Here is a 21,275-nt window from a genome sequence, read left to right on the forward strand (position 1 = left end):
ATGAGGTCATCACCCAATTTGAAAGAAGGAAACTTAAACCAAATCCATGTCACTTTGAATTTGTCTCGAATGGAAATGTTAAATGTTGGACCTATTGCCACCAAGCGGGTTAGAAAATGGATGGAAGGATGGAAATGTTAAAAAGGCTAAAAGGAACAGGGCAACAGATTACTGAGCAGCTTTCTTTCTACCCATTGGGGGAAGTGAAAGGATGGCCACAGGGAATTTTAGACCTTAATGCATTTCCAGTAAAAGATAGCAGGGAAAACCCAGACTGTAATAAAAATCATATTCACATGTGTTTTTTATTTATGGACATCTACAAATGAGGTGTAATCTTTCCAAAGGCCCCGTGTGAGTGAGAGACATTGAAATATCACAGTCTAAACCCCAAATCCTCAGGCCAGATCAAAACTGCAGGCCTTGAATTTGACATGTGAAGGCCATTGGTATTGTTCTGTACCTGTATCGCCACCAACCCCCCCGAAATAATCAGAATAGGAAATTTCCAGTCACTAGAGAAGAAATGCTATTCAGTCTGAAAAATGTATCTAAACTATCAGCCATGTTCTGTCTCTCTGAACTATTAATTACAAAGGCTAATTTATCAAATTCATTATTTACCTAAATTTGTACCCTTTGAGCCGTTTTGCCATAGGTTGTCCTCCATTGCTTCATTGGAATTTCTAGAATTGCTTTCCATTCCCCTCTGAAAGAGGATATTTTGACCGGTTGCATAGTGATTGTGGGTTTCTATGCATAGGATCAATCGTTACTGACAGTGGGGCAAGGACACAGCATAGGGCTTTACACCAGTATAATCTGTCCAGAGATTAAATTATGGCAATATTATGTTTTATGATATTATTCATTTATTATCGGGTTCATTTTTCAGGTTCATTTTCCATTATCCTGCCATTTTATGTCATTGTGTAACAGTTAATTTTTCAGGTTTGTATTGCCTAACGTTTTCAAATTTCAGCTTTATTTTCCATTACCCTGTCATATTCTGCCCTGTACAGTTAGCTGCGATCCCCAACATATTGACCCTTTTCTTCTGTTGTTTGTAAGTATTACTGGAAGTATAAGTATTTTTTTATGTGGGCTGCTGGGTCATTGCATTATCTGTTGGGGATGAATAAAGTATCTATCCATCTATTTATCTATCTATGGATTATGAAAGCAAGAGTAGAGTAATAAAGCCAGCAGTTGTTGGGGAGTGTGGCTGTAGCTTTCTAGAAATCTGAGTCCCATGGCCTCGTTAACATCTGTTTTATATTTGGTTGTTTTTTTGTTTTTTTGTGTGTGTGTGTTTTTCCCCGTTCCGAGTGTGGCATCTCGTTTCCTCTCCTTCCCACTGTTACTTTATCTTCCTCCCTCCTCTCGGCGTCAAGTCTGCACATGGCCGCCGAGAGCACGGGCATACCCCGCATTCCTGGAGGAGTGTCTGGAAGTGCCAGGGGGCGAAGTGACAACATGCGGGAGAAGAGTGGGATCACTGCGCGCACACGCACTCTGCCTCGTCCGGAGAACGTGTCCCCCCCCCCCAAAAAAAAAAAAAAAAAGTTCAGGGAGGATGTAGGAAACGCCCGTAGCGGGCTGCGCTGCAGAAGTTATGACATCACTTCGCTTGAGTCACAGCTGGGATTGTCACCGTTCCGTGGCGAGCTTTCCATTAGGCACACATGGAGGATCCGCGAGAAACCAGCCGCCATCTTGGATCGAACGGCGCCGTTCCAGAACTGGGGCAGTGGGCGAGTCGGAGCCCGCATGGCCGGCGCCGTAACGCAGTGTCGCTCGCCCGCTCCCGTGCCCCTTTTGACGCGCCTCTTTCCGCCCCCGTGTCGCGGAAACCGACCAATCGCATACGTGGATTTTGTCGACGGGCAGTGGCACCGGCCAATCAACGAGCTCCGATTTGACAGAAGGGGCGGGGGGAGAGGCGGGTCTTGGAATCTAGGGTGTCGCCGCGGTGGCTCCCATTCGGAGGCGACGGCGGTCGTCTGTATTTCGGCTTCTAAATCCTCTGCGAATGCGAAGCATCGCGAACGGCTCCACAATCCGATTCAGCGGTCACCTTCGATACATTTTTTCCCCCCAAATCAGTCTCGGCCAGGGTTGCGGTAGGGGCTGGAATGCCGGGGCGTGCCGAGAATTTGAATCAGCTCGCTGTTAGTGTGAAGAAAGAGTGAGTGGGGTAGAAGGGAGCCATTTTGTCCCGACTGTGTGGGAGAGAGAGAGTGGAAAAGAGGAACCGCCCGGGAGGAGATCCTAATTTTGCCGTCTGCTCTCATGCTGTAGGGGGGAACCGGTCGGCCAACGTTACTTATCGGACCCTGTTCCGACTCGTATTCGGGTGGTATTTAGCCAACTAGCTAGCCAGCTACCCAACTGTTAGGGAGCGATCCGGCGGCTTGGCTCAGGAGCTGGCTTTAGACCCGATCTCACCGCGCTAGATTATTATTATTTTTTTTTTTTGTTGTTGTTTTTGTTTTTGTCTTAATTTGGTCCAACGATGGCGAAGAAGACGTACGACCTGCTGTTTAAGCTGCTTCTGATCGGGGACTCGGGCGTGGGGAAGACGTGCGTGCTGTTCCGCTTCTCCGACGACGCCTTCAACACAACCTTCATCTCCACCATCGGTGAGGCCACGGAGGGGTTAAACCCGGAGTGTTATCCGAGGGCTCGAACTCCCATATTTTGTTTTGGCTTTTATTGTTGTTATTATTATTATTTTTTTTTTAATCACATTTGCTCATTTGGTGCGTCTCGTAATGGTTTACCACTGCTAACTAGCAAGCTAATCAAAGACAAACCATAAACAATTCATCACGGTGGCGTCACCGGCTCTGCCGTTTCTGTGTGGTGCGGTCTGCGCACGCGCAGCATTATACGCACATGAGTCAAGTGTCAAAATTCTCCCTTGTCCCCGGTGCGACTTGTTACTCGAGTTGTATGAGGTGGAAATAGTTATGAGTGCTGTGTGCAGCCGCGTCCAAGCCACCATCTCCCTTCAGAATCACAATCTGGATCTGTTTATTTGACCAAGTGCATTTTCACATGCATGGATTTCGTCTTGGTTAGGGCTGGTGCATTGTTACTCATGACAGTCAAAAAACAACAAAATGAAAAAACAAACATTGCTAAATAGTGTTGGCTGTTGGTGTGAATATAGATGGGATATTCTGTATGGTGGGAACACATATGTATACAGCAATACGGGCATTGATAACAATGGATGAGTACGTTGAAATTATTATGAAGTTAGAATCAGAAGCTGTTAATTGGGCCAAGTACATGGGATTTGTCATTATTGAGTCATTGCAATGTCCAAGTCACATCGAACTCTATAACTAATTACAATACTAGTACAATATATTAAACAAGTTGTAGCTCCTGCATTTCAATGTCACCTATGTTTCTTGGTAGTTTATATTACTATTATACGCAACTTATTGAATTCACTAACAACGCAGACAAAGACTGAGACATGAGCCAACATTTATATTTCTCACGTGTAACTAGATGTAAATCCTTTTCAGTGAACAGGCTGGTGTCACATGTTTGTGTCGTGAAGTACGTGGTGGATGCTTTCTGACTCCTTTGTTTTTGCTTTAGACCGGGCGTGTATGCCTTTCTGAGATGGATTCAGGATTAAGAGTTATGTTACTTAACTTATTATTTTTTTAATTAGTGAAAGCCACACTATATGAGCTCTGCGAATCCAGGTTCTGAGATCAGATGAAATCTTGTAGCCAGACAAAGTCATTTATGTGTACAATTAATTTGAAAGCTCTTGCGCATTTGAACTTAATGAGTATAGTTTACATGGTTATTTCTATATCAGTAGTTTCGGTGAATGCATTTTGTCGCGCTTGTCAATCCCATATGAACCTAACTTATACCTTTGTGATGCTTACTCATCTTTTCTCACCACAAATCGATATGCCATACACAATACGTTGGAATTGGGCATTGAATCGGGAGTTAATGTGCAAATATCACCATTCAAAACCCCTGATAGGAAAAGTGGTAGAGCTTCTGCAAAAGAAGACCGCACAGATTCTTGCAAATTGGCTACGTTGTTGTTTGCGTATTCAAGAGAAATTTGAAGGATGTAGCTGTGGTGTGGAAAATGGCTGTAGAGCAGTATGGTTACTTATGAGTAGTTTTGGCTGATGTGAGCCCAATGTCCAGTCTGTTTTGCACAGTCACAGTCAGGAATCCAAGTAGGGATGCACCGTGAGGTATTAGTTAGTATAGAGTGCTGGAGATTATCCCTTTTACCAAAGTCTGATGCCGACAGTCACATGAAACATGTCAGATCTTAAAGGAGGGCAACTTGATTCTCAACTTCTTTTACACATAGAAATAGAAGCAGGTTATGTCAATTATTTTACTTTCCATTGACTGAAAACTAATGGTCTTGAAGTTAGTCAATCTTTTATTTCAATAGCACCTTTCTTGACAAGTGTCCTTAAGTGCTAAACAAAAAGCCTTACGTTCTGCATAAGCCATAAAATGACATGCTAGAAACAGGCAGTCTCATCAGAAACTAAGAACATGTTTATGCCTGTGTAATGTAAAACGGACTCAGCAGATCCACTGTCAAAAGGCAGACCAGTTAGATAAGTTTGGGGTTTAGTGTTTCATTTGGCACAAGGGACAGCAAGGAGCTACTTGTCAAAGGAGGAGGAGGGTCGAGAGACTCGTACAGGTGTCAATCCATGCAATGCTTTGGATGTGACAAGCAATATATAAACCCAACTGGAATCCAGTGTAGTAGGGGGTGCGATTCAGGGTTTTTGACTGGCCCTCGTTAGGAATTTAGCAGCTGCAATTTGCACTGGTCAAAGACTGTATACTACTGAGTCACTGAGGAAGCTAAATGATGAATGACATCAATCAAGTTTTGAAGAAATACAATAATAGGAATGACTTGTTCCACAACCGTGGCTGTCAAAATGGATTGTATTTTGGCACCTTTCCTTTCTTGATAAGAGCAAGATGGCACCGGTTGTTCTAATATGTTGGTCAAAATTCAGGTGACGTAAAAAAAACATTTATTTGGGGACCAGTGGGCCAATACACCTTTTTGATACACGCATGACCATATTATCATTTTGCAGGCTTGTATTTAGTATTTCTGGACAGCCTGCCTACTAAGGCTGCAGTGGGGTAAACACTGATCAGGATCTGTGTTTTGTCCACACTTCAATCGAAGGAAGTTCAGAGACCTGTGCGTTAATGTAATGCATTGACATATTATTATTATTATTATTATTATTCAGTTCAAGGCGTACAGGTCAATGTAGTGTCTATGGGGGGGTCCGTTTCAGTGGGGGTCCCGGGACTTGTTGATGAGACGAGTTGCAGACGGCAAGAAACTGTTCTTGTGGCGAGAGGTTTTGTCCTTGTTGGACCGCGGCCTCCTGCCAGAGGGGAAGTGTTTCAAACAGTTTGTGTTCGGGGTGGGAGGGTCAGCCACAATCTGACCTGCACGCCTCAGGCTCCTGGAGAGATGGCAGGTTGCAGCCAATCCCCTTCTGAGCGGAGCGAATGGCACGCCGCAGTCTGCCCTTGTCCTTGGTGTTGTAGCAGCGTACCAGATGGTGATGGCAGAGGTGAGAATGCACTCAATGGTGGAGGTGTAGAAGTACACCATCATCGTCTCTGGCAGGTTGAACCTCCTCAGCTGCAGCAGGAAGTACATCCTCTGCTGGGCTTTCTTGATGATGGAGCTGACATTCAGCTCCCACTTGAGGACCTGGGAGATGATGGTTCTCACGAAGCGGCAGGACTCCACAGAGTCGACTGGGGAGTCACACAGGGTGATGGGGGTGAGTGGGGCTGTTTTCTCCCCAAAGTCCACAACCTGAATAGCAAGTTTACACTTGCTCCCATGTGCGCGCAAGTAATGTAAAGCGCCTTGTTGTAAAACATTGCTGTAAAGCAGTTCTGCTCGCATATTTTGCCTCTCCTGTGAATTTGACAGGCCCTGACAAGCGCCTTCCCGTTCTGCGTTGCGTCAGAGGCTTTACCATGTGTTTTTGTTTTTTGATTTTATTAATTAAATGTACAGAAAACTAAGGGGGGGAAAATGAATACCTTGAAATACCGCAGTATTTTGGTAGATACTATACCGTACTGTGAAATTTCATACAGTTAGTTACATCCCTAATTGGCAGTGGGAGCATCCCTAGTGGCAAGCATTTGGAGTCTTATTGTAGAAATGGTCAGTCTTGCCGCCAATGGTCGCTTTTACTTACATCTGTTATTTCGATGCATCAAAGTGCTGCTGTTCGTTAAGTGGCCATATATCTTTGTAGAGGCGTAAACTTAAGATTATAGATGAGTTAATTCTACCTCGTTGGCGTAGCCCAGGGTGAGCTATGGGCAATTTTCTTGCCAAATAGGAAGTGGGAATTAGGCTTTTTTAAATTCCTGTTTTGTGATGTTGGTAGCAGTTCCACGTTCCAAATGTGCTTGGATGTCATTTTAACAAAAGCTGACACATAGATAAAACCACTACAAATTTCCTTGAGGGAAATGGTCAGCTCTGTCAAAGAGCCCTTTCACTGAAATATCAGTTCAGACCATTAGTTGGCATGTGGTAAACAGATTCTGTATTATTTTTTTTAATGCACAGCGACAGAGGAAAGAAGAGCAGCAAAGCCCAATTGAACAGAGCCAAGGCCAGACTGCACTGCGTGTGTGTGTGATTAGCCCTTCCTCTGACGCAGCACTCATACCTTTGGAGACAGAGATGCACAGCTGCTTCTCAAAATACCCCCACCGGAAACCCCCTGTCCCTCATCATCATCATCATCACCACCACCAACACCTCCCTTCCAAGCCTCTCAAAATCCCCTCTCACTCTTTCTCTATTTCTCTTTCTTTTCGCCCCTCTTGTATGAATAGGCAGAGAACTCTGTCTGGAGATCTTTTCCTTCAGAAATCTGTTTGAGTGAAAACTTTCGCCCAGACAGGTGTGACGGACACTCTTTCTTTAAAGGGGACCGATTATACTCCTTTTCAACACTTTAATATGAGTTTCTCAGGTCCCCAAAACATGTTTTCAAAGGTTTTTTTTGTTTTGTTTTTGCTGAAAATACCACTCAGATTATGTATTCCTACCATTCTAACATGCCTCAAAAGCCCTCCTGTCCCTGACGCTCTGTTTCAGTTTGTGTCGCTTTAAATGAAAATGAGCTGCTGCTCCCCACGCCCACGCCAAAACTTTTTGCCCCAATTCTGTGAGCCCGTTGAATGGAGTCTGTAAACTTTCACTTATTTCACCTTAGCAGGCCACCATCATCTGTTTCTGAACAAGTTTGAGGTAAGAAATAAGCAATCCAGTTTCTGAATCCATATTAGATCTACAAGGCCTCATTTAAAAGTTTGTGCCAACTTATCCTGGCCATGCTTCAAGCTTGTGGTGGAAACTGCATGGGGCTTTTTTGTTTCATTCAAATTATGAAACATCGTTAAATAAATACATCTACATTTAAAACACTATTTTATTGGTTATGTTTGGAGAAACCCGCAGCGGTGCTTTGCAGCCTATAGTCAACCCACCACATATATTAAAAAAAATATATATATATATATATTTTTAGGAAGAAACACAGCAGAATTATTTTTATATACTTCCATTTCCCTCGGCTGCAGTTTTGTCACGGACAGGTATTAATTCCTCTTTTTTTAAATGATTTGTGCTAGTCTGTGAAGTCAACAGAGCAATTGCCCTGTGTCCGGCGGCGCTTGTTATTTCCCCAGATGTGGGTGAAGTTACTCAGATGGAGGGCTGTTCTAATTCTACTGAGGCCCCATGTGATGTGAGAAAGGGTCACAAATCTGATATTGATGACAAATGTTCTCTGAAATAGGCAGCTCACAAAAAAACGGACTGAGTTGTCTTATTTCACAGTTTGTGTGTTAGTAGGCCCATCAAAGACCCAAATGTATGTGCACAAGCACTGAGAAAGTGTTTTTCATACTAGTTCCTCTTTAAACACAGTGGAATTCCTACAAGGAAGGATCATATTTATCTCGGTTTTAAAATGTTGTCCATATCCACTTTCTATTCTCGCTGCACTGTAGAGCCGCCAGCTTAAAGGAAAAAAAACTGTCATTCTGTTTCAAAATTGAGTTAATTATTTGGAAAATTAGGGTGGCTGAGTGTATGATTGCCCCTTTCATACATGTTTTAGGGAAATTGCTCTCCAAGTGTTTTGACTGACATCCCCAAATGAGCCCTAGGCCTCCTCCATATATACTTTGTGTAATTGGGATTAGCTATGATATGATATGAAGCCCATAGCCTATGAAAAGAGCTCAGTCAAATAAAAGGTGTTGCCATATTCTTGTTTGTACTCAACCATTCTCTCACAGGGTTTGGCTGTTCGGCATGACATACAAACCGAGCAATAGCGGCATTTGTTGAGCGTTGCTTTTTGGCGCTCTTAAGTTCCAGCTCTTGAGTGTCGACACATGAGAAGGTATTAGTTCACCTCACAGAAGGTCTCATCTATTGCAAATCCTAAAGATAAAACAAGTAGTATGCAGGATGCGTCAAGTTGAACGGTGCACTTACAGAGGGGTTTTTTTCTACCCAGTCCAACTACCATGGATGTGCTTGTCAACCACTGTGAAGTTGCCAGGCAGAGTTGCTTCTGTTGCACTGAATTGTGCTTTGAGTGTTGAGAACGTCTTTAACAAGGAAAACCATTAACGTATATACTCAAACTTCCATAACATAATGTCTTCTGATGTGGAAGCTGCATCAAATTCCTGAAACAGTGGTCTTTTGTTAAAAGAGATGATAATGTCTGCCTTTTGAAAATGTAATCAGTGCAGATGTATGTATGTATGATGGTACGTTACTGGGTTAAATCCATAACTAGGTAAAGCTACGTGCTTCTGGGGGGCTATCATGCAAAATTAATTTGGCCTAAAACAAGCTTCTCCTAATCATCATATTTTATCCCGGAAACATATTGAGCTGTGCAGGCCTGTGCGAATCAAGATATTTTGCCTGGGTAAACACAAACAAGATAATCCCCTCGAGAGTGCACTAGTTTACTTGTGAATTGTGTGTGGATTACCAAAAATTAGTGCTGCGAGTGAGGAGGGAAGAGATGGAACAGAGGATGGACAGCAGTGTTGAAAATCTATAAGCCTTTGTGCCTTGTGCATCCAGTGTGAGAACACCCATTGATTAAGATAGGAGCCGACACGCCCAGGGTGCAACAGGCTTTAGAAGAAGCTGTCGCCATAGTGCACCACTATGGCTTCCCAGTGACTTACATTAAGGATAGATGAAGAGTAGTGAATTTGAATTACAAACATTTTAGCCTCCCATACCAAACCGTGAATGTGTTGTGTACTGTGAAACCCCTGTCTTTAGGTCCCTCAGTTCCCATACTCAAAATATCACTTTTGTGAATTATTAAAACCTTCATCCCGAAAAGCATAAAATGACTGGAGTCCCTAACTCAACAGATCAAACAAATATCTAAGTGGGGGGAAAAACGTCTGCCTTGTTGCAGTGAAGCATTTGAATATATGATATATGCCTTTTCCATGACATCAGCCTTCATTTGATGACTTTCTTGCTGTGTCTGTTCTCCTGCGTGATCTTTTTTTTTTTTTTTTTTTTTGTGGTGAAGTATCGATTCAGATCATACTTGCTACATTTCGCTTTTATTTTCTGTCCCTCCCTCTCTCCTGGGGAGGGGGGGGGGGTTCAGTGACTCACACTTTGGCAGGCGGCCCCTTCATTATTGGACAGCCCTGCCCCGCCTAGAGCACAGCTGTTTCTTCCCTCCTCACCAGCCGCCTCTCACCATAACTCCTGACCGGATTTGCTGAGCTGTCAGCTCGCCGGTTTGCGAGCGAATGTACCTATCCCTTCTCTTCCTTCCCCCCTCCCCATTAGCGTCAGATGGTAAACTACGAAGAGTTCAGAGCTCAAACGCTAAAAGAGCTAAAAGTTGTTGGCCGACGTGTTTTGCATCTGAATACCATCAGGGTATTTCGCCCTTTGGGTTAGCGTCAGTTAGCGTTCGTTCTGATCCCAGAGCTGTTATAAGGCAGAGGCTGTGAGTCTGTGCATGACACGGCAGAACAAGGAAGAGATAACGTTATTGTCTCGTCGCTGGAAACGCTTGTCACAGCCCCCCCCCCGAGGTCTCCATCTTTGTCTCTCTTTCTCTCTCCATCCATCCCTGGGCCTCTCTCACCTCTTTCTCTGTCCGTTTGCCTTAATTCTTCTAACTCGCTCTCAGGCTTTCTGTCCTTCTTTCTTTATGTTCTACCACCTCAAGTCTCGCTCTTTTACTTTTATTCAAAAAAGTAGGTAAAGTTATGCAGTAATCGTGTGCCTGCACTGACTTACGCCTTCTTTCTTTTGTGTTGTTTTGCAGGTATAGACTTCAAGATCAAAACAGTTGAATTACAGGGAAAGAAGATCAAACTACAGATATGGTGAGTGGATGGCATTGTTTTCAGGCATTGTAGTCATGGGCTTTCACGTGCGGCCCAAACACATTGTGTGTGGGTGTGTGCGGGTGTGGGGGTGTGGGGGTGTGTGGTGTGGGACGGGAAGGGAAGCACTGCCGTTGATATGCTGAACATTACAATAGGAACAAATGCATTGTCCTCTATACAGCAAAGGCTTTCATTTGACAGGTTTGGGTTTTGTTTTGTTTTTTTTTTTTTAATAAAGTGGTCCGTGAAGTGGTGTGTGTGTGCGCGGCAAGAGAAACCATGCTCTGTGAAGCAGGGCGAATGCTACGTCGGCCATTGTTAATGTGTGGGGAGTCTCAACGCAAAGAAATCCTTCAAATCAGAAAACGGATCACACATCAACTCAGAACCAGAGATCTTATCATATAAAGGGCACCACGGCCTTCGCATGAATGTTATGGCTCGTATGTGTAGAAGAAACATGGCGGTTTAGAGTGAAGCCTATAGGAGGGATTTATATTGTGTGAATTGAGAGCCAATAGAAACTGATGAGACTAGTAGTATGGTACACTCTGCACGTGGCCTCCATATTATTATTACATTTGAAACACCAGACTTTGAGCCGAACTCAATGTTATTTTAATGATTTTTTTTTTTTCTTCTTCTTCTTCCTTGCCCACATGCCTCCGGCTATAAAAGATGTAATGGCTCCATGTAATGATAAGAGTTTGTGCAAACCACAGAGTGCACATACAGTAGTTGTGGTCTATCTGTTATGTGGCTTTTCATGCAGAGATGTCAGACTCTCTGTCAGTGTTAAAGACATTATTATTTTTAGTTATAGGACAATCTCCTGCTTAAATTAAATGCTAAACAACAAAACGGTAAATATGGCAAGAGTCAATATTCATAGTGTTCACTAAACTACTCCTACTGCAAATTTTCAAATATATCACTGACACCGAGCTGCTTGGTACTTGGGTTCCACGCTGCTTTAACTTGACATTTAACAACGTGAGTGTAGACAACAACTGAATACAAGAGTGTGTTCTACTCGGCTGACAATCACACAACCTAACTAGGATGTTTCCTTTTCTTCCATGTAACAAATGTTCAATTGAAATGTGGATTGGTGAATGGAACAATGTTTTGGTGAAAAAGGATCTGTAGTACTGCTTTGGTTCATAAATTGATCCCAAGAAAATATATGATGAACCGCAGGAAAGTTCACAAAAATGCAGATGCATGAATAGACTGTATGTGTTGGTGTTCTCATGATACTGAAATGTGCAACTTTGATACATACATACATATTATATTCACTATATACTGTATAATATATAACTGGACAGTTGAACACTTGAAAACAGCCTGTTCTGATCTCTTCTGCTGAGGCACACCGATGGTAGGGTCAGAATTTGGCACCAATAACATGAATCCATGGACCCGGACCTGCCTTGTGTCAACAGTCCAGGCTGGTGCTGGTGGTGTAATTGTGTGGGGAATTTCTTCTTGGCGCCCTTTGGGCCCGTTAATACCAATAAATCATCGCTTGAATGCCACAGCCTATTGAGAATTGTTGCTGACCATGCGCATCCCTCATGGCCACAATTTAGCCATCTTCTAATGGCCACTTCCAGCATCATAGTGAATGCACCATGTCCCAAAGCAAAAGTCGTGAACATGACAATGCATTCCTGTGCGTCAGTGGCCTTCCCAGTCACTGGATGTGATCCAGTAGAACACCTTTGGGATGTGATAGAACAGGAGATTAATGTTTCCAGCATCGTGTGGAATCCATGCCAAGTAGAAAGAAAACAGTCATTTGTACTGAAAGGATCGGTTCGTCACTCATTAACATATCGGCTTCCATAATTTATAACTGTTCACAGCACACCCAGTATTGCTATTGGAAAAACGTCCTACTCTTGGGGTGGTCCGGCTCCAGCAGATCACAATGCCAGTAAGAAAATCTCACTTGGGGGGGCGGGGGCTTACAGTTAATGCCCCCCAATGTATTTCAAATGAACCCCAGTGCTCCCTACATTTTTGTTTGCTACAGTGTTAAATGGATGCTGGCAAGGTTTTTTTTTTTGGCGGGGGGGGGGGTTTTCTCTTCCCCTGACCGACAAATTCCATGGCTGAGGTTTATGCTAATGTGGAAGTTGAAAGACATTTGCCCACAACGGTCACATTTGTTTTTTATTGTTTCCAGTCGTAGCTCGATGAAATTGTTATCCTGGTCATTTTGGGTCCCAAGTTCCTTTTCTGATGTACTAACGTGCTGTGTGCGTGTGTCCAGGGACACAGCGGGCCAGGAACGGTTCCACACCATCACCACCTCCTACTACAGAGGAGCCATGGGCATCATGCTGGTCTACGACATCACCAACGCCAAGAGCTTCGAGAACATCAGCAAATGGCTGCGCAACATCGACGAGGTAAGATACCTTCCTCTGATATAGCGGGAGGAAAAAGGATATTAATGTGCAATATAGGAACTGGACACATTTTGATATGTTTTTTTCATTGGTCATTTTCAAGTACCGTGAAATGCCTGGAATGGCAGTTTGAGGTCATTTTGGTATTCAACTTTCCTCGTGGATTTCATCAAACAGTATTCCATTCATCTAAAAGGCCAGATGAACATCTTGTGGAATTGTCAAGCTGTCAACATGGCTCCTAGTCTGTAACTGGAAGACAAACCTTTCTTGCTGGTAGCAGAGATAAATAGTGATATTAATATTGATCTAGTGCCGTGTTTACCAACCGTTGTTCTGCGATGGCACACATTTTGCAATGATAATCCCACGGCTATTACTAAAAACGTCAGAAATGTGTATAACCGTGCTTATTATTATGGCCTACTAATAGTGATGCTGAAACATGTTCTGGTATTCTGGCGGACACTGATCAAATATATTAACAAGTGGACCCTTGCAATTTTGATTTTTGAGTATAACTAAAACATTTTATTATTTTTTTGTTTAGTAAAGTGGAATTTAAAAAAAATCATTCACAGCACAGAGCTCTCACCGTGGTTAAAAAAAAAAACCTATATAGTGAGTCAATATCTAGTGAGTCAGTCTGCTATCTGAGGTTTGGCTGTAAGCTTCGTCGTCTTAAGCAACGGCGCACGGCAGTCTATTTATATGTAGGCTCGAAATCGCGAACATGCCCTTATTTCACGTGGCGAGATGCAAGAATCACTGAAATGTAGTTATGTGTGATGTGACTCATTTGCCTGGCACTGGGTTTATGGTTTTAGCAACATGAAATGGAATAATGTAGCTCAGAAGCAATGTCGTGCAAGTCAAATTTATTGATAGTGTTTGATGTATATAGTGTATGATGAATTGGCTTTTGGCCCCATTCAAATATGATTGAATATTCATGTCATTTGGGGTGTCAGATGGCTGATCGGCTCTTTCTTCAACACTTGAAACATCTCCTACTGCTCTCACTTCCTGCACTTTCAGGAAGCAAAAAAAGCAAACCTCTGCACAGCGATACCGTGATGTTTGCTCAAGGAAGGCAGATTTTCTTCAGCATCACATGTGACCGGCTCACATGTGATGCTGAAGAAAATCTGCCTTCACGTGTGAGCCGGGCTGATTAGTGTTGCTGATTGGCGAGAATCCCAACAGAATGTATCATGGCATCTCACGACAGCAGCAAGTCATCCAACATTTGGAGTCTTTACGTGTCTACCTCCTCTAAAAAGACCATCCAGCTACTTTTGCATGAGCTGTTCTTTTTGATAGTTCAGCCAATGTGGCTGACTCGCCAGCTGATTCATCTGGGCGATGTGAACTTTGGAATGGGTGGGGTTTTTTGTGTAGTTTTTTTTTTTTCTTTTTTTTTTTCTTCTATTGTACAGCCATAGCAAGGGAAACACCGTACCTGTCACGCTCTGGCAGCAAATCGGTGTCTCTAAGACAGCCCTTATAGTCCTTGTAGGACTGAGCCTGAGGTGCTGTTTATGAGGACAGTCGATGAATATAAGGAGTCATCTTCTCAAGACCTTAGCCTTGGAACTAGCTGAAGACCATGTGCAGGAACAGTTGAACAGACTCAACTTCAGCTTCACTTCAACCGCTCTCCTGCTCAAGTCTTCTCACGTTTCCCTTCTTATGGAACGTGTTCACTGCAATAGCAGGAAAGATCATTGTAAGACCTCTCCACACAAGGGCTACCGGAGCCTTGGAGACCTTTACCGCCCTCTGCGGAGAAAAGAGGATTGAACGTGTCTGAGAAGGAAGGAGTGTTTTTCTGTTTCCTGTGTTCCATGGTCATAAGGCCAGAGGAATGCTGCCCTAATGGACACTGGTGTTCACTGAAATGAGCCACAGTGCCTCGGATAGAGCAATGACCGCTTTACAAGCCGCTGTGTCATAACAGCGCGAGATAGAACGGTTCCACTACTCAAACCACATTACGTGTGAGCGACATTCAGCGTTCACACTGCTAAGGCCGGACCCTCCTGCGCCAGTTGCTGTGGATCTTCAAACGGCTGTCTCTCCTGTCATTACTTTGGCCCTGAACGTCTGTGATCATCTGCACACCCTTCTCCTTGAAGTCTACATTTCCTGTTTAACACTAGAGTCAATAGCACAAATTCAAGTCAAATTAATGAGATGGAATAACATTATCTGAATGTAAAAGTCTGGACTGCTTAATTTTGGCATTACTGGGCATCAGCAGCAAATATGCTCGCAGATCTACCAGTAACCAATGTTTTATAAAATTTTTAACAATTTGTTGATTTGCGCCTCCCATGTGTTGTGCATTTAGGGCTGCAGATTGGCTGAGATGAGTCGGTGCTGGGATTGTTTGGAATGCGTGCTGTGAAAGACTTTCTCTGTGTGCTTCCTATTGTCGAGACTCACAACGAGGTCAAGGATGGTCCAATAAGACTGTTTCCTAGAAATTGAGCACTAAGTGTGATTTTTATTTTAGGTAGATTTCTAATATGGATTTCCAGTGTTCTAATAGAAAACTTAAACTGTTATTGAGGGCTTAAAGGCCACAAATCGATTGGTGCATTTAAGTATTTTGTCACACTTAAGTATCCATCTAAAATTTTTAATAATGCAAATTCAAGAAGTTAGTCTACTTGTTTTTGTGTCTTCTTAGCTTGGCATCATCAAAATATATTGTGTCCAACATCCAGCTTTATGTAGTTTTTGGATCCCTCTCTTCACGAGTGCTTCCCGTATTATCGGCCAATTCCTTAATTGACGCTTTCCAGTTGCTGGGCTCGAATGTCCGTCTAGGTGGACGGACCATGACTCATGGATTAACTGTGGAAATGCTGAGTCAGGCGGCAGCAGAAATGACATTTCACAAAGTAGTCACATCAGCTCATCGCTCATCTATCCTGTGGAAGACGGAGACATGAGATGGAGCCCAGATCTTTCTCGTTGATCTGAAAGACTGAATCTAATAATAGTGTCATGTGGTTTTTTTTGCTTTTTTTATTTTGGCAGCACGCGAATGAGGATGTGGAGAGAATGCTGCTAGGCAACAAGTGCGACATGGAGGACAAGCGGGTGGTACCAAAGGCCAAAGGGGAGCAGGTGAGATGGTTTGACCGCCACGGGTCAAAAGCCTGAATTTAAACTGTGCACGGAATTGCATAAGCTGTCGCCGATGTCACTTCTGGAGGAAGCCCATTTGTAGTGAAATAAATACATATCTGCCTACTCGATGCACACACACACACACACACACACACACACACACACTTTCCTCTCACGCTTGATCTATGTGTGGCTATCTAATCTCTTGCTTTGCATAGGAGGCCACTTTATTTTTGAACTGCATCTCTGCAAATGTTCTCATTGATATCTCTTTCCCCCTCTCTCTCTCGTCATTAAATTAAATTCAAAATACCTTATTTGCATGGGAAGCATACATTGCCAAATCAAATGGAAAAGAAAACTACAACGGAAAATTAAAAAGGAAAAGTGTTGCTGTCAAAAAACAAAATACGAGTGAGTATAGATGACCTCAAATAAGTGTAAGCATTGCCATTAAAATACAGATGAGTCAAAATAACCTCTCTTTAAATGGAAAATGTTTAACTTTGCAGTTAAAAATATGTATACAGATGAATGATGATAACCTTAAAAAATGGAAATATATAATGCTAATACTTGAAATCGCTATAAAAAAAGTGTCTAAATAAAATAAATATATACATACAAATAAGATATGGACTAACATGTAGATGGAGATGTATGATTGCACTTAAAAAAAAAAAATAATAAAAAATAAAAATGTGTGTGTATATATATATATATATATATATATATATATATATATATATATGTAAACCTAAAATATATCTTTATTATGTACATATACATGAAATGGAGAAAGACAGCAGCCTAGGCTCCACTGTTGAACTTGAGGTAGTATCATGTAGCTCTATCCTAAACGTGTACATCCTCTCTCTCCCTTCCTCCCTTGCTGCTGCAGATCGCGAGGGAGCACGGCATTAGGTTTTTTGAGACGAGTGCTAAGGCCAACATCAACATCGAGAAGGCTTTCCTCACGTTAGCAGAAGACATCCTCAGAAAGGTGGGTCTCCGTTCTGATGTGTGTCTATTGTTACTAGATGTAGCAGGCTTAACCCCTCCCTCCCTCTCTGTCTCTCTCTCTCTCTCTCCCAACAGACACCCGTAAAAGAGCCCAACAGTGAAAATGTCGACATCAGCAGCGGGGGCGGAGTCACAGGCTGGAAGAGCAAGTGCTGCAGTTGAACGGCTTCACCTCTTGTGTCACTCACGTGTACACGCACTCGCATACACACTATAACACACACAGACGGAGGCACACGCACATACTCTCCCTCTTTCTCCCTCTATCTCTTGCTCTCTCTTTCCATTTCTAATTGCTAACTCTTAACTAACACTCTCTCCCGCTAACCTGGATCATGAGTTCTCTTGCACACACAGACCGACATGCCCACACACACAGGCGCACACACACACACACACACACACACACACACACACAGTCTTTGTCTCTGTCAAAACCAACAGTACAACAACTACTTTTCTCATCTGACCCCCCCCCCCCCCCCCCCCATTCGATCACTGGTTTTCCGATGATTTTTTATTTCCGATAAAAAGAGAAATCATCTCGTGTTTCTTGTCATTTGTTTTAAAAGGTCGCAAAAAACGTGTGTGGCGAGGGGGGCTCTACATAATTTTTAATCTTTCCTTTGCCTGACTTCATCCCCACCCCACCCCACCCCACCCCTGACACTCACATTCAGTCAAAGGCAGAAAATATGAAATATGATGGGGGGGCGGGGGGGGACAAAATGATAAGAAGAAACAAAAATGACAAATGTAGGATTCACATTTTGTACACTAGTGGGGTTTCTGTTGTCTAACCGTATTTGGTCATTTTAGGATTTGTTACCAAGTAACGGCGGCGTGGCCAGCTGCTTTTGTATGTGGGGTTTATTTTGTCCTGTGCCTTATATGGAAGACAGGGGCGGGGCTGTGTGGTGGGCGGAGCCACAACCACCCAATGAAAATTACAATTTAATATTCTGGTTCTGGTTCCACCCCCTTTGCGAAACGGAACCGAAGCGGAAGCGTTTGAATTTCTCCTCCAGCTAAGAGAACGGTATTATTAAATGTCCTGTTTGTTTGTTTGTTTGTTTGTTAGTTTTTTTGTTGTTTTTTTTCTCTATGGTTTCTTTTCAATTCGTTGATTTAATTGAAATTTTCCCTTTTTTTGCGGGGGTTAATTTTGTTTTCCTGCATGCAGATTTCTTTGGGTTTGAAGCGTTGCTGTAATGTTTTGCCACCGGGGTTACTGTGGGCGGGCGTTTCAAAAAGGCTCTCTTTGGAAATTCAAACAATTTTGCAGATCCATTAAAAAAAAAAAAAAAAAAAAAAAAGTTACCTTGTTTGTCCTCAATTCTGTCTGCTGTTAAATGATTCTTTGCTTTTTTTTAAGCAACTCCTTAATGTTTTTTAAAATGTCATCAAAATGCTATGCAATTTATATTAGGAGATGGAGGTAAATAATACACAAAAAAAATCAGATTTAACCTTTACTCCTCTCTGCGTGGGCGCGCTTTCAATTTGAGTTGGATGCTGTGGGGACCTAAGTGGGGAAAAAAAAGTTATATTTTCACCAACAGGGGGCGTTGTTCCCCCACATACTAGACGACCCACCAAGGCAGTACATCCCAAATAGCAAACAGGAACATTAGGTCAGTTTGTGAATCCCTTCTCATCACTCTTATTAAGCAAATATGTATTTTCTATATTGTGGATCTTAATTGTGACATGAAATGGAACACACTTATTAGGAAGCTGAAAAAATGTCCACTGTAGTGGTCATCACTGCAAATGTCACTATGCGCTACGTCAGTCATTCTCAACTTTTATTACATATTACAGATCCTTTATTTGATAAGCATTAAGCCATGGACCCACCCATCCCCCCCCCCCCCCACCACCACTAATTTGATTTCTGTTTCTCGGACCTGAGAAGATTTAAATAGTTACCTATGATATAGTCCAAACTCCTATACCTGTCTGTTGTAATTATGGAGATAAGGGTGACGCTATGATCTAAACAGCTGTTATTATACCTTCTCTAATGGTGCTATGACTTGTGAATTAAATAATGGGGAAGTTTAGTTATTAACCGTTACCGCAAAGGAAAAGGGCGAAGAGGCTGTCGTAGAGGATAGATTGGCGTGTCTCAATCAACCCATTGATCCCTCCGTAGATAATATCTCGTATAGCTTGGGATAGTGTGCAGCAGCTGACCAGCCGCCCTCAGGCTGTGGCCTCTGCTTGCTGAGGACACGGCCCAGCCGTGTCCTCATCACGTTATCCAAAGTGGAAAGATCAGCGTAAGACAAGAGCTGAGCTACGGCTGCTCCTTACGGGGGTTCTTTGAGGACCCCTATCCGTTGTCGAGACAAAATAAAAGAAAAGGGAATCTTTGTCCATGATCTTTCAGGGCAGACGCAACATGCCCCAGCAGGCTGTCCAAAGCCTGTTTGTGCTACATTTAAAGCTGTGTGTGTGTGTGTGTGTGTCCCATAGGTTCCATTCAATACAGGAAACAATGCATGCAAATGAAAAGTCCTATACCTTTATTGATTGTGTGCATTGTTCCCCGCATTGAATTAGTGGTCAGGACTTTTCTAAACGCAAAGGCACGCAAGGGATGTTTACGATTCCAGTTAGACCTCCGTATAATTGACCTTCGACACGCAATCGCCTGCAGTAAAAAGGGAACCTCTCCACATCTCAGGTCACCCGACATTCACCATGGAAGGAATCGCTACATGTGATGGAGAAATGGTGGAAAATGAGCAGTTTGTTTTTATCAAAACTAATATTGTTTGAAGTCCTCAACAATCGGGAATGAGTATCACATGTTGTTTAGAAAAAGAAAAAGGGCAAAAGGGGACAGGGAAAACCAAAAACCTTGTTGACGTAGAGACGTTTCCTGGCACAGGCATCAAGTGATGATACCAGAGACTAGTTATTTATGTAGTGTGGGCAGGGATTTTCTGCTTTTTGGAAGCTAAATGCACGCTGGTTGTTATGGGTATCAACTTGAGAAATGTTCCCCTCCTGTGTGGCCGCACAGTGAATTGTTTTAAAATTGGACTGATCTGTTTAGACTTGCTACCGTACGAGAAAACAGGAGTTTTGAATTTGTTATTTTGTATTATATTTGGTTCTGGGATTTTCAAAGTCGTCCTACAGAGTGGTCTGAGAGTTGAGACCAGTGATTCTCAACCTTTTTCATATCAAGGACCTTCATTATGGTGCCAGACACCATTTGATACGATGTTGACTCTGGGACCTCAGTCCCAGAAGTTATAGTTAGATATGATTTACTCCAAACTTCTTGGCTGTAGTTAGGGAGGGAACAGTGAAGGGATCAAAACAGTCGTTATCGTACATTCTCTAATGGTGCTTCTGTCTTGGAAATGAAATAATGGTGGAGTTCAACCATTTATACCATAACTGTGTTTACCTGGAACCTCTTGAAGACCCCACGTCGAGAAAATCCGGCCTGCATTCAGTATATTGATAATTGTATGCCATTTAGATGGAGGCAAAGCTAAGAGAGTAAAACAAAGAACCACCAGTTATTTTCATTTACTTTGGGGGGTGATGATTGATAGATGCAGGTCACACGTTTCACATGAGTTTGCCAGAAAGTGTCCTGCAGTGCATCATCTATCTTCCATTCCGTCTCCAACCTGATCCGCCTGTCTGCTCGCATCTCTCCCAAGAAGATGTCGTGCACCAGGCAACGGGGAGGAAGAGTAGGAGGGAGGAGGAGGAGAGGAGGGAGGAGGAGGAGGAGGTGGAGGGGGAGAAGAGGGGGAGAGGAGAGGAGGGGAGGAGGGGGAGAGGAGGGGAGGAGGGGGAGAGGAGAGGAGGATGGGAGAGGAGAGGAGGAGGAGGGGGGTGAGAGGAGAGGAAGGGAGAAAGGAGAAGTGGAGGGGGAGGAGGAGGAGGAGGAGGAGGAGCGGAGAGGAGGGACGAGGAGGTGGAGGGGGAGAAGAGAGGAGGAGGGGAGAGGGGAGGATGAGAGGAGGAGGAGGAGGGTGAGAGGAGAGGATGGGAGAGAGAAGTGGAGGGGGAGGCGGTGGAGAGGAGGAGGGGAGAGGAGGAGGAGAGAGGAGGAGGAGGGGGGTGAGAGGAGAGGAAGGGAGAAAGGAGAAGTGGAGGGGGAGGAGGAGGAGGTGGCGAGGGGAGGGGGGTGGAGAGGAGGAGAAGGTGGAGAGGAGGAGAAGATTC

The 21,275-nt window shown here is 43.4% G+C and overlaps 1 protein-coding gene across 1 annotated transcript; it reads left to right on the forward strand.

The window, feature by feature from the left end:
- The first annotated feature begins 1,974 nt into the window (after window positions 1-1,974).
- rab10 (RAB10, member RAS oncogene family) lies at window positions 1,975-17,598 on the forward strand. Its single transcript, XM_080021321.1, has 6 exons — window positions 1,975-2,642; window positions 10,428-10,488; window positions 12,773-12,911; window positions 15,960-16,049; window positions 16,954-17,055; window positions 17,151-17,598. Exons 1-6 carry the CDS (start codon window positions 2,516-2,518, stop codon window positions 17,235-17,237), a joined length of 606 nt encoding a protein of 201 aa, XP_079877447.1. The 5' UTR covers window positions 1,975-2,515; the 3' UTR covers window positions 17,238-17,598.
- Window positions 17,599-21,275: the final 3,677 nt, after the last annotated feature.

This window comes from Zeus faber (assembly GCF_960531495.2).
Source record: "Zeus faber genome assembly, chromosome: 2".
NCBI classification, from domain to species: Eukaryota; Metazoa; Chordata; class Actinopteri; order Zeiformes; family Zeidae; genus Zeus; species Zeus faber.

What these genes read in the sequence shown, in the direction of transcription:
- rab10 (XM_080021321.1), top strand. Translation starts at nt 2,516, where the DNA reads ATGGCGAAGAAGACGTACGACCTGCTGTTTAAGCTGCTTCTGATCGGG. An exon ending in AACCTTCATCTCCACCATCG is followed by an intron (nt 2,643 to 10,427) that starts GTGAGGCCACGG and finishes GTTGTTTTGCAG; the next exon opens with GTATAGACTTCAAGATCAAA. An exon ending in CAGAAGACATCCTCAGAAAG is followed by an intron (nt 17,056 to 17,150) that starts GTGGGTCTCCGT and finishes CTCTCCCAACAG; the next exon opens with ACACCCGTAAAAGAGCCCAA.